The 18,075-nt window shown below is 39.4% G+C and overlaps 1 protein-coding gene and 1 long non-coding RNA gene across 2 annotated transcripts in view; one reads left to right on the forward strand and one right to left on the reverse strand.

Moving 5' to 3' along the window:
• LOC101652047 (cytochrome P450 4X1) overlaps window positions 1-18,075 on the reverse strand; it is a 64,126-nt gene that overhangs the window by 6,742 nt on the left and 39,309 nt on the right. The window contains exons 5-10 of the mRNA XM_004699449.2: window positions 12,067-12,194; window positions 11,826-11,980; window positions 7,245-7,351; window positions 6,337-6,527; window positions 1,749-1,882; window positions 767-831 (exon numbers count right to left, since the gene is read on the reverse strand). Of these exons, the coding sequence (XP_004699506.1) occupies window positions 767-831; window positions 1,749-1,882; window positions 6,337-6,527; window positions 7,245-7,351; window positions 11,826-11,980; window positions 12,067-12,194 (780 nt within the window). The remainder of the gene's footprint in view (window positions 1-766; window positions 832-1,748; window positions 1,883-6,336; window positions 6,528-7,244; window positions 7,352-11,825; window positions 11,981-12,066; window positions 12,195-18,075) is intronic.
• Window positions 4,419-12,367, forward strand: LOC123521898. The gene is made up of 4 exons (XR_006680242.1): window positions 4,419-4,602; window positions 5,323-5,399; window positions 6,251-6,494; window positions 12,204-12,367. It is a non-coding gene; the product is annotated as an uncharacterized LOC123521898 (long non-coding RNA).

An 18,075-nucleotide genomic window follows, 5' to 3' on the forward strand; every position in this document is an offset into this window, starting at 1 on the left:
GTTCCCTCTTTCTACCCCATCCTCCCTCCACCCTCCCGGTATTGCCACTATCACCACTGGTCCTGAAGGGGTCATCCACCCTGGATTCCCTGTGTTTCCAGTTCTTATCTGTACCAGTGTACATCCTCTGGTCTAGTCAGATTTGTAAGGTAGAATTGGGATCATGTTTAAGAACTAGAGGAAAGTTGTATGTTTCATTGTTGCTACACTGCATCCTGACTGGTTTGTCTCCTCCCTGTGACCCTTCCATAAGGGGATGCCCAGTTGCCTACAGATGGGTCTTGGGTCACCAATCTGCACTCCCCCCCATTCACAATGATTAGATTTTTTTGTTCCTTGATGCCTGATACCTGATCCCTTCGACACCTCGTGATCACACAAGCTGGTGTGCTTCTTCCATGTGGGCTTTGTTGCTTCTGAGCTGGATGTTTATCTTCAAGCCTTTAAGATCCCAGATAGCCGGGCACCATCAGCTTTCTTCACCACTTTTGCTTATGCACCCATTTGTCTTCAGCGATCATATTGGGAAGGTGAATACACAATGGTATGATTTTTTGTTCTTAGATGTCTGATACCTGATCACTTCAACACCTCACAGAGATCACTTTTCTTATAGTGGAAAAGTTTCACATTTTTGTTTCTATGTTCATTTTCAATAGCTTTGTGCTATTTCCTCTAACTGCATTGACACTTTCATGCATAGCAACCTGAAAGTACATTTCACAGCATTAGTTCTTTAAAGTATTTCTGGAAAAGATAGTCATACCTTTGGGTTTTCCCAGATAGCAGGGTTGTGGTGAAGACCCCAAATACTGAGAATCACATTCATTCCTAAAGAAGAAGATTAAAAGAAAGTGCAGGAAAAAAAGCAAGTTGTAGGCTACTGCTATAATCCTCTTCACCAAGCCTTTTCATTTAAAAAGGAAAGTGGATGCTATCTGTGGGGCGGGAGGTGGGGTGGGGAGGTGGTACATGGGCTTGAGTTGGTACTTTAGTTTTCAAAGCACTGCTTTACTTAATTTCGAATTCTATCTTAAGCAGCTATTGGTATCACCTCAGGATGGTAAATTATGTCTATGTTGCTTGCTACTTCTGGAAATTACTTAAACCACGTGTTAATGGACTATAAAGCACCCATTGGAGACAGTTTGGGAACATAAGAATAGAACTGAAGTCATGCAGAGGGTTATCTGGCTAACAGAAAAAGTAATTCTGGTAGATGAATGCCAGCTCTGTTAACAAAGTCATAATAGGGTTCAGGCTCTACTGGCTACAAGAAATCTTATGTTTTTTCCAACAAGAACAAAGTGTACTAGAACACTGGGCAGACAAAGTAAATGGCAACTCACACGGCCGTGCTGACTCCCACATGCCCTACCCAGAGACCTTGGTGTGTTGACTAAGAGCATCAAGACCTCTGAGCTAATTCCAGCTCTGTTTCAGTTCAGCTCATCTGTGTACCAGGGCTTTTCAGTGGACTTTTGACTCCACTGGTGGTGCTTTCTGAACTGTGAAGCATTGCATTTTGAAAATGAGATCATGTTCATGAAGGCATTACTTAAAATATTAATGACTACACACCTATAGAACTCAAAAAGTCAAATTCACTATCATCGAGTTGATCAACTCATCCAGAACCTATAGGGTAGGGTGGAACTGCTCCTGTGGGTTTCTAAGATACCCATTGTTTTTTGGGTCAGTTTGATTCCCCAGAATCAAGAAACGACTTAGGAAAAAAATACAAAGACCTGCAGGTAAAACACGTCCATCTGGGAAAGTAAGGGGCTTGTTGAGTTCTCTGGAAATAGATGGGACTGGAGGGAGCAGTCGGAGAGCCTCCTGGATGCACATTGTGGTGTATGGCATCTCCTCTAGGTGGTCCCTGTGAGGGTGAGGGAGAGAGGGAATTCAGACTCCATATCCTGTTTGTAAATCTGGTAAAGTTTCTATTTTAAGTTTGTTCCGGGGAAATATCCCCACCAGGTTAAATCCAGTTTGTGCATTTATTATATATTAAAATATGGCCTTGGTGATAGAAAGAAAGTTGAAGATCCCATGATAGAATTGGGCAAGACCAATGACTTCATTGCAAATACCTTTTTGAACAACGTAAATGGCAATTATACAGGTGGACTTTGCCAGATGGAATACACAGGAATCAACCTGGCCGACTCTCTCTGTGGGAGGAGAGGATGGAGACGCTCAATATCATTAGCCAAAATGAGGCCGGGGGCTGAGTGTGGGACACACCATCAGTTGCTTACATGTAAGTGAAGCTGAAGTTGAAAAAAATGAAAACAAGTCCATGAGAGTCAAAATCTGGCCTTCAGAATAGCTCACCTGAATTTCAAGAACATATCGAGAATAGATTTGACTCTTAGAACAATAATGACAGCATCCTTGATGAGCTGTGGGATGACATCAAGGACATCATACATGAAGAAAGCAAGATGCCAACTAAAAGACAGGAACGGAAGAAAAGATCAAAGGGAATGTCAGACGGGTCTCTGAAACTTGTTCTTCAGTGTAGAGCCGTGAAAGCAAGTGGAAGAAACCATAAAGTAAGCGAGGCGAGGAGAAAACTTCCAAGGGCAGCTCAGCAAAACAAGGTAAAGTAATTAAATATATAACAATACATTGTATAATAATAATATTTCTAACCGGCTGATAGAAAACCCGAAAAGCACATGGTCAGATCTCAAGCACAAAGAATTGAAGAAAAAAATTAATTCAAGCCTCAAGTTGCAATGTTGAATATTCTTTGGACAAAATATTGAACAGTGCAGGAAGCAACCCAGAAGAAAACACAGAGGCACCGTACCGAAAAATGGTTGCTGTTCAACCATTTTAAGACGGAGCGTATGAGCTGCTTTGCAGGATTCTCTTAGCCAGCCCTTCCTTGGTAGTTTGTTGTTACTTCATTAGGTGCCATCAGAGAGGAGAGGGACCTTGCACTTGATGTCTTACCCTGAGAGCCCCCAGAGGAAGGTTGATGCTAAGATACATGGAGATCGCCAAAGAACTTTGGGTCGATGGCGTTGACAGAAGAGAAGAGCTGACAGAGGAAGAATGCCTTCCTCACAGCCAGCATTCTGCACTGGGACAGAAGTCGGGCCTTTTAAACTGTGAGAGAAAGAAACTTGTTTGTTAAAACCATTCACTTGTGGTATGAGGTAGAGTAGCACTAAATGACTGTCACAGCTCATCATTCATTATTCAAAATAAGAACATAGAAGGAATGCCTAAGGCTTAAAAGGGAGGCCGTGACTGTTCACCTTCCATGGGAGAGAGCCAGGTTTGATTCCTGGCCAGGGCACTTCACACACAGCTAATAGCCATCTATAAATGAAGGCGGACTATGATGCTGAATAGGTCTGATTGGCTTCCAGACAAAGAAGCCAGGCTTGGAGAACTATATACAAACATTAGCCTAGGGACACCCTATGGATCACAATCTTTTGATCCTCAGCCATGGATGACTCAGAAGTGGGCAGTAGGGCAGTATTTCATTCTGTTGTGGAAGGGGCCACTATGGCCGTGAATCAGAGCTGAGCCGATGACAGTAAACAACAACAACAAGAAATGAAGAGAAGAGGCTTAAGATTTTTGAGAGAGGGAAAAAATACCTTTAAAGAGAATTGTTGGGTTCTTGGAGTACCTTGGGGGATGAAAGTGGTGCTTCCATATCTGAAATACGATCCAATGGCTTCAAGAGATTTGTTCAGAGGATCTGACAAATGTTCCCTAGAGCTGGGAAGGAGCAGACCAGGAAGAGACGGAGACTGTAATGGGCGCGAGCATCCTCTTGGGAGCCTTTCGGGAAAGGTCAGAAGCAGTAGTTGCTGAGTTAAAGGAAGACCTTCTCTGCTACTATTTCCAGGCTTGAAGAGTCGCTGGGATGGATTGGGGAGCTTCAAATGGATAAAAAATTAGAAGTTTTTTTTTTTTTCATTATTATATTGGACCATCCATTTTAATTACTGAGAAGGACTATCCTTGTGATTTAGTGGTGGGAACTCTGTGGACCCAACATTTGATCCCAAAGTTGAAAAGCAGACAAGCAAAAACACAGAGTCAGTTTGAAGTAAATACTAGTGTGACCTTTAGGAGAAGAAAGTTGCTCCCTAATTAGTTTGGTTTCATAAAATGAGTCCATTCATTACTGTCTCTGTTTGCTTTGTTCTATTTGTTTTTCTGGTTCAAACCAAACCCACTGCCACAGAGTAAATTCTGACTCATGCCACAGTGGGTTATACATTGGGCTGCTAGCCACACAGTCAGCAGTTTGACTCCTACTAGGTGAGGCTTTCTGCTCCTGTTAAGATTCACAGGCTCAGAAACCCACAGGGGCAGTTCTACTATGTCCTGTAGAGTGGCTACGAGTATGAATCTTTCTAGTTACTCATTTAAAATTTGCTTAGGCTGTTTGCTAATGTGAAGTTTTAATTTTGAAGTCTTTCTCCTTCAAGCCCAGAATAAACCAAAGAGCCAGTCCTGGCTCGTGGTGGCAGAGTGGACTGCATTCCGCCTGTTCTTCAAGGCCGTGGTCCCTGGAAGCAGATCTCTAGGCCTTGTTTCCGAGGTGTGTGTATTCCAACAGTGGTAAGTAGTTGAGCACTTAATGATTTGTAATGTAGGAGTGACTCCTACCCCCAGAAGAAAACTGTAGTTTTGCTTGGCATGACTTTGCGTAATTAAAGAAAACAATTCTGTCCATCTCAATCCTGGTGCAAAAATTAAAACATTTAAAACAAAGTAGAAAAGCGTTGATATGGAGCCAGCTGGAGAAGCTGAGCAACTGCCTCACTTTTCCAGAACATGCTCTTTGCAGTGTGGTTTTTATGTCGAGAGGAATTAGAAATTCTCAGAGTGTCATGTAACATTTTTTCAACTATAAGATGATATTATAAAGCAATAAAATGTCTTTTCTTCAATATTACTTTAATCAAACCCTATGGTACTTGTCTTTCTCACTTGGCAAAGATTTCTTCCTTGTTTTCACATTTAGGCCTAAGAAGAATGAAAAAGGTCAATATTTGAGCTGTATAGCTCCACCCCAAAGCAAGGTTGAAATTTAATGTTGGGAGGTGGTAACACTATACAGTGTTTCCAAATTCAGTGAATGAATAAAAAAGATCATTTTTATAGTAGGAAATAAGTATTTTCTTATAAAAAGCGATACTTCTGTAATTTTATAAATTCAAATTTTCCTTTAAAAAATGTTCTAATTGTATCGAGCCTAGCATATAAAACAGGTGCTTCTCTCCCCACCCCACCCTGGCCTGAGTCTCCTTTGGTATTTCTTTCTGATCCTTTTGACAGCAAGAGAGTCATTTGTGGAAGAAATAGCTCATCTCCGCACCACTGAGTAGAGAAACAATGAAACAGGCAATGCACAGGTGAGTGAACTTTTTTTAGCAAAACACAAAGGGATATTGGGCCCTCTTGAAAAAGAGCAGACTTCTGTTTCCGCATATACATGTCTTGAATCACTGTGGTTACCAAGTGTCCTAGGCCCATTTGTGATTCACATAGCCTGCTGCCTCGATGTCCATCAATCCTCTTCATTGCCATGCCACCTGGTTTCTGACGTGGCCCTTCCTTCCCTGTCACATTGTTTCTCAGCAGTTTCAGTCTCTAATTAGCCCACCCAATCATGTCCCCAATGATAACCCATGTTAGAAACCTCGATGCTCTCTTGCCCCTCAGTCTCTCAATGGCCATAGTTATTCCTTGTCCCTCTTGGCCACGCCCCATGTGGATGCCTGTGATAAGCATTTCTACCCTTTCTGCACGAATGAATTAAAACAATTTTAAACTGACCAATAAGACCAACATACGCGAACCCTGAGACTTCCTTCTGAACACCATACATAAAACTAAAGCACAAACTCACTTCCATCAAGTCAATTCCAACGCACAGGGACCTTAGAGGAGAAAGAGGAACTGCTCTGGGGGTTCCCCAGGCTGTAAATCTGTACTGGGGCAGCAAGCCTCATCTTGCTCCAGAGGAGCAACTGATGGTATCGAACTGCTGACCGTGAGGTTACCAGCCCAACTTGTAACTCTCTATGTCACCAAGTTTCCTCTCTTACAATCCCAATTTGTCTTGACCTTGAGTGCAACCTTCGATGGCCCTGCACTAGTTTCCACTCTGGACCTGTGAGTAGTACATTAAAAAAATTTTCTTTTTCTGTACTTCCTGTGTGAGTTTTGCTTTCTGATGCTGAATCTAACATTACACCTTTAGTCTCCCTTTGGATCAAACGTAAAACTGAACACCAGAAGACTAAAAGCAGTCTTAGAAGACTGGGCTGAACGTTTCGGTGTGAATACCAGATTGTGGAAGGCTTATCCCCCAGGAGGCCCCTGATTTCTTCTCGGCATCTCTGCTGGTGCTCAGGGTTCAGAGCCAGGCAGTAGAGGAGCCAGGAGATGCCCGCGGCTGTGGTGTCCTGCCCCGCCACTACGAATGTGTTCACTTCAGCTGACAGGTCAGTATCTGAGAAGATGTCTCCATGTTCAGCCTAGAAAGTCCAGCAGAGATAGTTTTATGCAAAGCTGATTTATAGATATTTAAAGTCCCAACCGAAATAATAGTCTGAAAGAAAAAAAAAGGGGGGTGGTGGTTTCAAGCATGAGTTTAAATTTTAATTCATTGCAACAAACATATTGTATGAGCCACAACTACACCCACGGGCATAAAGGAGACAAAGGCTATACTAGACAAGTTCTCTCAAATAATCGAGCTTAAAACATTTTTTTCTTTAGTCTCCCAGATCTACCCAGACTTTTTGTGCCGCATGCTCATATAACCAGCTTATACGGTTCATCAGTTTCCTGTATTTCTCTGGTGGAGCCCTGAGGGCGCGGGGATTACACACTGGGCTTCGACTGCAAGGTTTGCAGCTTGGAAACAGCAGCTGCTCCTGTCAAGGGTTCGTGGTGGAACCCGCCAGGAGCAGTTCTGCTGGGTCCTAGACTCACCATGAGTCCTAATTGGCTCGATGGCCAGGAGTTTGGTTTTGGTTTTCACCAAGACATTCTCAAATCCTACCAGATTGTTATAATTTAGCCTTTGTTGTCTCCTTCTAGTGGCAGAGCTGTAGAAGTCTCTTGGCGCCAGACTACACGGAGACAACACATCAATTCAAATGATTGTTATTCAAATGGCCACTCCTCTATTCATCTATCCACCCACATAATTAATTAGCTGTTTGGATAAGCTCAGGAATTTGATTTACCTGGGCAGAAAGGACAACATCCAGAAAATCCTGGTACTTCCTCTCCTGAGTGTTATCCCGCTTCCTCTCATCCTGTAGGGATTTCTTTCTGTCCTGGATTATCTTTTCTGGAGTATATTTATAGTTCCCAATTAATCAAAATGACAGAAACATCCATCAAGTCAAATAAATGGCAAACTGTGGCCCACAAATAGCTTTGGATATTACCTAATTTCCTGAGATCAGAGTGAGTACATTATATTTTAAAAGTTCAGTTTTTTAAAACACATTTGTCATGATATTATTAAATTTTTTCTTCTTTCAGTCTTTTAAATTTAATTCTTTTATTGGGGCTCATACAACTCTTGTCACAATCCATATAGACATCCACTATGTCAAGCACATTCGTACATTTGTTGCCATCATCATTCTCAACACATTTGGTTTCTGCTTGAGAAAAGTTCAGTTTTTACAAATATTTATTTTGCTATCAAATGGGTACCATCTGATCAAAGTTCCAAAGACAAACACGGTAGATCGGAAACATTTTATATCACGAGTGGATTCCAACTCAGAGAACTCTCCCACAGAATTCCCAAGGCATAATCTTTATAGAAGCAGACTGTACCATCTTTTTCCCATGGAGTGGTTGAAGGGGTCTCATCACCAACCTTTCAAATATCAACCAACTATGTAAACACTTCCACAAGAGCTCCTTTATATATCACTACATAGGCAATATAATATATACTGTATATATTTTTTCAGATGTAGATGCAAGTGACTAGTAACTGTTTTATTCATCAATCTAGATCCATTACTTTCATAGCAATGGTATAAAATGAATTGGGATAAATGGAAGACAGGCAAAGAAAACCCAATATATGTACAATTGAAGGCCCTGAAATAAAACACAGAATACAATATTAATTAGAGTATTTAAAATCATAATATAAGGAACATTTCTGGAAATAAAAAAATACTTAAATATATATTGAAAGGACCCACTCTACACCTGGAAAACATTGAAACAGAATGACCAACTCAGCATATATCCTAGTGAAAGTCCTAGAATTTAAAGATAGAAAAGAATTCTTCAGAGATGCCAGCAAAAGACCAAGTAATTTTCATGGATAAGAAAATTTGGTTGGCATCATAATTCTCAAGCACAATAAAGAACTCTAGGTAATAGAAGAACATTTGTCAAGAAACCTAGGAAAGAATATGTGCTAAAATCTTATAGCCAGTCAAATTAGCCTTCAAATATCAAGACTAAACCATTGTTCTTATATTTGCAAGATCTGTGCTCACGAGCTCTTCCTGGGGAATGTGCAGAGAATGAACGTCCTGTAGCCAAGAGACTTCCTAGGAAAACTACATTAAAAGCACTGAGTACCAAACCCAGGTGGTTTGAAAGGAAGAGTCTACCAAACCTTTGGGACCAAATTATCCCAGTGCCCATGAAGTATTTCATAGCACAGGAAGTAAAGCATCCCAGTTCATGTTATTCATACACAGACATTGATATTCAGAATCTGATAAAGAGACAAACAACAAATCATAAAATCACAGACCGGTAGCACTTAGGAATGTCAATTCCAAATCATAAAAAAATATTCATGAATAGTCTCTAAATTCACACCTAAGAAAACACACCAAGACCAAGTGGAATATAAAGGAAGCTTAGAATGCAGAACTTTGTTAATAGAATTCACCATATTAACAAGTCTCTGGAGGAAAATCATGATTCTCTTCAATGATGTTGAAGATAGCTTTGGTAAAATCTAACATTCACGGCTAATGTAAACACTAAAGAAAATAGAGATGAATGGTAAATGGCTCCTTATAATAACGCCCCCAATGAATCACAACTTTCTGTGTCTCCGTGCCTTTGCAGTGTGATGTTTTCATTCCTCACATCCTTAACATTTTAGACGTGAGATTCTGAGACTTCTGGACCTAGCCCTTAAGAAACCTTGCAGTTTCTTTTATCCTGGAGTCTTGAACCATCACCTAAAAAAGTCCAGGTTATCTTGCTGGGGTGGAGGGGGAGGACCACCTGGAGGGAGACCCTGGAATACAAAGACCATAAGATCAGAGCATTCCAGCCAATCTCCTTTAGTAGCCAACTTAAGGCTATCCTGAATCCTTCAGCCCAATTGCAGCTCAGTACAGAAACCCAGGTATCATCAGCACGACTCCATGGCAGTGAGTTCCAGTTTTATGGGAACATCATACAAAACAGAAACTAGATATTCCAGCTAATCCTTGCCTAGCTGACTCACAGAATGGTGAGCAAATGGAGTGCTTGTTTTAAGGAACTAGGGTTTGAGGGTGGTTTATTTCATTTTTGTAAAGCAATAGATAACTCATTTGGTGGATATTTCCTTAGCATGATATTATATAACTGTAATGTAAATGTTTCTATTTATACCTTAAATGGAGGCATGCCTCGGGGTTTTCAGTAAGCTCATTAATAAGGCAAGCATGCCCTCTAGCTTTACTACTCCAGTACCTAACATTATATTGGAAGTAATTGCCAATGCGATCTGGAACCTGGGTGGCCTATGGGTTTGCACACTGGGCTGCTAACTGCAAAGGCAGCAGTTCAAAATCACCAGCTGCTCCATGGGAGAGAGATGAAGCTTTCTACTCCCACAGATTTATAGTCTCAGAAACCCGCAGGGGCGGGTCTCCTGGGCCGTGTCGGAGTTGGAATCAGCTCCCTGGCAGAGTGAGCAGCAGTGAGAGCCAATGCAATGAGACAAGAGAAAACAATTAGAAGAATATGAATTAGAAACACACTGAAAATATCTCTTTTTGCGATGACATGAAAGTATAATAAGAAAACCCTAGACAATCGATAACAGAACTACCCCAAACAATACTCTGTTACCTTGCTGAAAGGATCCTTAGCAACACAGTTAAAGTCCTCAGCTACTAACCTAAAAGTCTGTGGTTCAAAACCACCAGCCTCTCCACAGAAGAAAGATGGAGCAGTCTGCTTCTGTATAGATTTACAGTCTTATAGAACAGCTATGAATCAAAATCAACTTAATGGCAATGGGTTTGGCTCTGGTGTGGCATCTTGCTGAACTCTTTTGACCATGTAAACATTTTTTTTAAAGATTGCTTTATTGAGGGCTCTTACAGAACTTATAACAATCCATACATCAATTGTAGCAAGCATATTTGTACATATGTTGCCATCATCATTTTCTAAACATTTACTTTCTATTTGAGCCTTGGTATCAGCTCCTCTTTTTTCCCTCCTTCCCTCACCCTCATGAACGATAAATTATAAATTATTATTTTTCATATCTTACACTGACCACTGTAAATTCTAATAGCATTCATGTATATAAGTAGATAGTTTAAAAGACTAACGGGAGAGACAAAGCAGTAGCAACCAAAAAAGATAAAGTGCATAGGGGTAAACTTAATAACTAATGTGCAATATTTACATGCAAAAATTACATATGAATCATGAGGGAGGGTGGAGGAGGGAGGGGAAAAATGAGAAGCTGATACCAAGGGCTCAAGTAGAAAGAAAATGTTTTGAAAATGATGGCAACAAATTTACAAACATGCTTGACACATGGATAGATGTATGGATTGTGATTAGAGTTGTATGAACCCCCAATGAAAATGATTTAGAAAAAAATTACATATGGATAAAAAGACTTATGAAAGACTACAACATAAACTTGGAAAGCTATGGGAAGATAATCTTTATTCTTGAATATGATGTTGCTGCATCATCAAGATATTAGTTCTCCTAGACTAATTTATAAATTTAATATAATCCCAGTAAAATACTAGAAAGTTTTCTTCTGGAGCTAGACAAATTGATATTAAAGCCCACATGGGAAAATAAGCATATAGTAGTTAAGAACAGAGTGAAAAGGAAGAGATTTGTAGTATTTTACAAGTTACTACAAAATTCCTATAATTAAAGCAGTGAGACTCTACCACGTAAATAGACAGATCAATGGAATAAAATAGAAATTCTAGAAATAGATTCAACTACACATGTCAATTTAAAATATTTATCATATTTATCATTAAAATAGTTCTCAAGTCCCTTGAAAATATGAACTTTAAGTAAATTATGATAATTTGGGGCATACTGTATCATTCATGAAAAGTAATGTTGACTTGCTTAGAAAGCTTAATCTATTTCAATTTTTATGTTTTACAAATCTTTTTCTTCTTGAATCAAGCTTGTTTTGAAATTTATGTTGCTTACTCTGTCCCCTTATTCATATCTGTTAGCATTATCACTACAATTACTGCACTAAAATCCATATGACATATATGCTTTGAGATTTTAAATGCCCACTTACTATATTTTTATTAGTAATAATTACACAGAATAAAACTGCATAATACATTGAAAAGTTCTGATACAAATTAGCTACTACTATGGACATAGCAACCTCTTCCAAAGGACTCAAGTTGTCTTTCATCTGATCAGTGTTTACAGAAAGCTAAATTATAACAAAAATCATGATTTCTCTTTTCACACTGGGGCCTAGCCTACATAAACACACTGCGATGATGACAGTGTATGGACTTGGCCAGCCCAGATCTAAGACATACCTGTATAATGATGTAACACTTGGCTTAACTCCTGGAAACATTGGCCCTCTGAGCTTAAATTGAAAATTATATCATGGTGACCCAAGAAACTTTGTGTGCGATGAAAGATTATTTTGTTGAATTCAAACAGTGCTTTGACATAGGGGTCCGTGGAGCTAGAAGAGAAAGTTGAGACAATGTGTTAGTAAGTGATTTAAATAATGGTTTGCAAGTATCTTTATTACTTTTCCCCATCACTGACCTGTTTATCTGGCAGTTGGTATCCTGTGTGAAAGCACATTTTAACAGAACGTCCAGGGTCATCAAGTTGATGTGTTCAAAGACTTCCACAGTTGTGTGCTGAGTGATTAACATCGCCTCCCACTTATCCTGGCACAGGAAGTCAAGATCAGCATCAGCAGCATCATCAAACTGTTCCTCCATGTACCCTGCCCTCATGCCCTAAGGAAGACAACCTTGACCCAACAGAAACTAGAGGTCATATAATAACTTAACTTTTTAAATTGTTATTAAAATAGCATTTTATTGGGGGCTCTTACAGCTCTTACAGCATCAGTTGTATCAAGCATATTTGTATAAAAGTTGTCATTGTTATTTTCTGGACATTTACTTTTTTTTCCATTCCCATTCATAGTGTCCCTATGAATGTGCAAGATTTTCTTTTCTTCTAAATAATTTTATTGGGGGCTCGTACAACTCATCACAATCCATACATACATCCATGTGTCAAGCACATTTGTACATTTGTTGCCCTCATCATTCTCAAAGCATTTACTTGAGCCCTTGGTATCAGCTCCTCATTTTTCCCCCTCCCTCCCCACTGCCCCCTAATAAGTTAACTTTTGCTTTGGGCACAAGAAAGGGGAAAACACACCCAGCTGGGTAAGAAAGAGCATGGAGAAAACTGCCTCTATGCTCAATAGCTGAGTTAATAATATGAGGCCTTTGAATTATGACCGCAACTCTAAACCAGTCCATCGAAACAGACAGTCTGGTTCAAGACCCATCATTACACGGAGTTCCCCAAGGCGTCTTCCAGCCTGAATCCCCGAAGTGCTAGAAACCCTGCTCCTGCTCTTAACTACCAAAATCACAATAAAAATAAATTTGGATCTTTTCTCTTATTAATTAAAAAATTTTACTTTTAAATTTGGATCTTTTCAAAGACATTTCTGGATCTAGAAATGGAGGTCAGAGAGAAACTGTGAATAGGATCAACTTGGGGTGGGTGTAGGGGAGCTGTTTCTTGTTAAGGTACTGCCTGTACCCATTCCAAACACAAAAAATAACAAACAAAAAATAGTTTCCATCAATGCAAATCGGACTCAGGGTGACCCCGTACGTATCAGAGTAGAATTGTGCTCCATAGGGTTTTCAATGGCTCATTTTCCTACAGAGATCACGAGACCTTTCTTCCAAGGAGCTTGTGGATGGATTCCAACCACCAACGTTTCAGTTAGTAGTCAAGCACTTAATCCTCTGCACCACTAAGATTACAGTGCGCATTCTATCTGTTGTTGCCATTAGGTGCCATTGCAATGATTCTGACCCATAGTGCCTCTGCATAACAGAACAAATCACAGCCTAATTCTGCAGCATCCTCACAATGATTACTATGTTTGAGCCCATTGTTGTAGCCACTATGTCAAGGAGGGTTTCTCCTATTAATATGCCCAGAGTACAGGAGACAAAGTGTCCTTGCTCTAAGAAACATTCCAGCAATTCTTTTCTAAGACATTCTTCTGGTCATCCATCAAATATTTTTCTTTTTATGATGATTTAAGTGAAGGTATACAAAGTCAACCTGTTTTCCATCCAACATTTTGTAAACATTTTGTTTCATCTCATTGATTTCAATCTCCACAATGAAACATCTCATCTTATTTCCTTCTGATCGGCCCTGTTTTCATTCCTTCTTCTTCCCCAACCCTTTTAAACTAGGTTTTGGGGAAGATTCTGCCCTTTCCATCTCAAATGGTTGATCATTTGTGTGCATCCATCCATAGTGCTATTATACTCCCTACATGCCTGTCTATTGTTTGGGTGAAAATTGAGCATTGGGGTGAGTTCATTTCCAGACTGGAAGGGTAACTAAGGACCATTCTCATAGGAGTTCCACCAGTTTCTATCTGACTATTAAGCCTGAAAAAAATATATATATATATAATTTTAAGTTTTGTTTTACATTTTCTTCCACTCTATTGAGGGCCTTCTGTAGTGTTCCATTTCAGAGCAGTTGGTAGTGTAGCCAGGCACCATGTAGTTCTGGTCTCAAGGTGGTGGAGATCGATGTTTACATGGGACATTAGTTCAATGGACTAATTGCTTCTAAGTACCCTCAATTTTCATCTCTCTTCTTTCCTCCAAAGAGGGAAAGGCCAATAGTTTCACCTTAACCTTCAAGCTTTGAAGACTCGCCAAGGATGAGGATTACCATTGCCAATTCATCTTGGTGTCCCTGAGACAATCTCCTGAGCCCTCAGGCCCAGCAACTTATCCCTTCAAGGTTATGTCTAAGAACTTTCATAGCTTTACCTTCTGTATGTTCTGCCATATTCATGGATATATTTGAAACAGAGGTAAATACACATGTGCAAATCCTTTGTCAAACCTACACATATTTGTAGGTGTACTCCACTTTCTCTCCCACACTCATTCAGCCTGTGTATCTAAAATGTATTTACTCATAGACCACCAATACCATAATGGAGATGCATCAGTTCTTCTCATGCATATGAGGTTATTGAAAATACAAGTGCTTGGATCAGGTGCACCTTTGTCTTTAAAATGACATCTTTGCTTATTTTTTTCCTTGTTTATAAATGATTTTTATATAAATGATTCCTCTATATAGTTAAAAATTTAAAAATAAATCATTTTATTTGGGGCTTGAACAACTCTTATCACAATCCATACATCCACCCATGTGTCAGGCACATTTGTACATTTGTTGCCATCATCATTTTCCAAACATTTTCTTTCTACTTGAGCCCTTGGCACCAGCTCTTCATCCCCGCCCCCCAACATTTCCTCCCTCATGAACCCTTGATAGTTTATAAATTATTATTATTTTTGTCATGTCTTACACTGGCCAATGTCTCCCTTTACCCACTTTTCTGTTGTCCATCCCCCTGGGAGGGGGCTGTAGGTAGATCATTGCGATTGGTGTTAACACTTTAAATAGGTCTTTTGAAGCATACTTTTCCATTGTAATATATCATTTGATTTCTTGACTGCTGCTTCCATGAGTGTTGATTGTGGAGTAAAATAAAAAAAAATCTTTGATAAATTTCATCTGTATTTATTATGTTGTAGTTTATTTGTCCAGTTGTGAGAATTTTTGTTTCATTTACACTGATATGTACTTCATACTGAAAGTTGTAGTCTTTGATCTTCAACAGTAAGTACAGTAAGACCCATTCGTGTTTTGTAGCAAGGTTGTATCACTGCATATCGCAAGTTGTTAATGAGCCTTCTTCCCATCCTGATGCTACATTCTTTTCTATATAATCCATTTTCTCAAATCAGTTGGTCAGCATACAGTATGGATAAATACGGTGAAAAGATGCAATTCTGATACACATCTTTCTTGATTTCAAACCATGCAGTATTTCCTTGTTTTGTTGAAATGACTCTCTCTTGGTCTATTTATAGGTTCCACATGAGCACAAGAGTTCTGGAATTCCCATGCTTTGTAATGCTGTCCAGAATTTATTACAAGCCAAGAAGTCAAATGCCTTTGCATAGTTGTGTTAGTCCAGGTTGACTAAAGAAACAAATTTATAGACACTCATATGTGTATAGGAAAGAACTTTATATAAAAGAGCAATTGCATATTGAGAAAACATTCCAACCCAGTCTCTATCAAGCCCTTTAGTCCAATATTAGCCCATATGTCCAATACTAGTCCAAAAATTCCACTTTAGACTCATGCAGCACATGCAATGATGCTGAGTGCAGAAAGATTACAGGCCGGTGGGTAGAAGGTCTTGTGGATCCAGCAGCAGCGGAAGCAACTCAACATTGGCGTGGGTCTCCACCAGTTCTCTGAGTGTCTCAACAGCAGAAAAGGGAAGGCAGAGAGAGTGGGCCTGGCCTCCAGTGAGCTGTTTATCTCCATCATGCCTCCAAATGAGGTCTTCAAGCTGTGACCTGATTGACAAGCTAGACTCCACCCCTTCAGTCAAGTTGACAGGAATTATGTAACCACCACACTAGTCAACAAAACACAGATGAGCATATTCATGGTATTTACTTTCAGCCAAGGTTTGTCTGATTTCAGCAACGACATTCCTTGTTGTATGTCCTCTTCTGACACCTATTAAAATCTGGCAGTTCTTTATGTACTGCTGAAACTATTTTGGAATTATTCAGCAAAATTTTACTGTGTGTAATATTAATGATACTGTTCCATGTGTTCAGCAATTCAATGGATCACCTTTCTTTAGAATGTGTATGAATTCTAGCCAGTAGGCCAAGTAGCTGTCTTCCAAATTTCTTGGCACAAATAAATGAGTACTTTCAGTGTTGCATCTATTTGTTAAAACATCTCAATTGGTATTCTATCAGCTCCTGAAGCCTGCTTTACTACCAATGCCCTCAGTACAGCTTGGAATTTACCCCCCAGTGCCATTAGTTCTTGATCATATACTATCTCCTGAAATTGTTGAATGTCAACCAGTTCTTTTAGATACAGAGACTATGTATTACTCACATGTATATATTTTTGATGCTTCTGTGGTGTTCAACATTTTACCCATAGAATCTTTCAATAATCCATTCACCCAAGGCTTGGATATTTTCTCCTATTCTTCCAGCCTGAGAAATGTCAAGCATGTTCTTCTCTTTTGGCTTTCTAACTGCAAGTTTTACACATTTTATTATAATACTTTACTGGGTCTTCTTGAATTGTCCTATAAAATATATGCAATTCAGGTTGAAGCTGAAGAAAATCAAAACAAGTTCAGAAGAGGCAAAATAAACCTTGATTAAATCCCACCTGAATTTAGGGACCATTTCAGAAGAGATTTGATGCATTTAACACAAATAACACAGACAAGCTGTGGAAACACATCCAGGATATTATACATAAAGAAAGGCAAAGGTTTTGAAAAGGTAGGAAAGGAATAAAGGAGCAAAACAGAACCTGAAACTCACTTTTGAACATAAATAGCTTAAACAAATGGAAGCAATGATTAAATAAAAGAGCTGAAAGAGGATTTTAAAAGCTAACTTGAGAAGACTAAAGTGTTATAATGAAATGTGTAATTACTATCTTAACTACCCACAAATAATACCCTCTCCATTGTCTGAAATATTTTGTTTGATATTAAATTGCCAAAAGTTCCCACTTGAAAATATATTTTATTAACAAGTATTCTTTGCATACGAGTACGAGTACATGGAAATGTTTGTGTTACTGTTAGGGGTCATTCCCTTGGTTCCCGCCCATAGCAGCCCTATGGACAATAGACTAGAAACCCTGCCCAGCCTTCACCATCCTCAGAATAGTTCCTATGCCTGAGACCATTGTTGTCGCCACCGTGTCAGTCCATCTCATTGAAGGCCTTTCTCTTTTCGCTGTTTGCACAGTGCACATCTTTCTGGGATCCTCTGCTTTCAGCCAAGATCCTTCTGAGATCAGCAGTGACATCCCTTGCTCCACCTCCTCTTCTGAAGTCATCCTGATCCTCCGGATGCTCCCTGGCATTGCACTGCTGCAACTGTTTTCGGACGATCTCCAGCCACATTTTACTTGCATGTGATATCAATTATATTTATAGTTTGAGCATTCTGTTGGGTCAATTTTATTTGGAATGGGCACAAGTATAGATTTTTTGCAGTCAACTGACAAAGTAGCTGTCTTCCAAATTTTCTGACATAGATGAGTAAGTGCTTCCAGTGCTTCATTAACTTATTGATTGGTATATAATCTACATTTCTTGAGCACTAATAGGTACTAAGCTAGGTGGTAAGGAATTGGAGATCTTGAATGAAAAGCAGACATTAAAAACAAAACAAAACACCTTTTACCTAAATGTCAGTTGTTTGCTCAGAAAACTTCCACCTTGAATCAGTTACCGTTTACCCAACAAAAATGGTGAGTTTAGAAGAAATGAGAGCAAAGGCCAGGCTTTAAAGCTTGAGGTACTTGGAAACAATCCAGCAGATGTTGAAACGTATCTGAGTTAGTTAATTGTGCCAACCTGGCTGATAATCACATGTGGGGCTAATTGAAAGGAGGAGGGAT

The sequence above is a fragment of the Echinops telfairi genome, unplaced genomic scaffold (assembly GCF_000313985.2).
Source record: "Echinops telfairi isolate 266 unplaced genomic scaffold, ASM31398v2 ScPeMD7_443;HRSCAF=831, whole genome shotgun sequence".
NCBI classification, from domain to species: domain Eukaryota; kingdom Metazoa; phylum Chordata; class Mammalia; order Afrosoricida; family Tenrecidae; genus Echinops; species Echinops telfairi.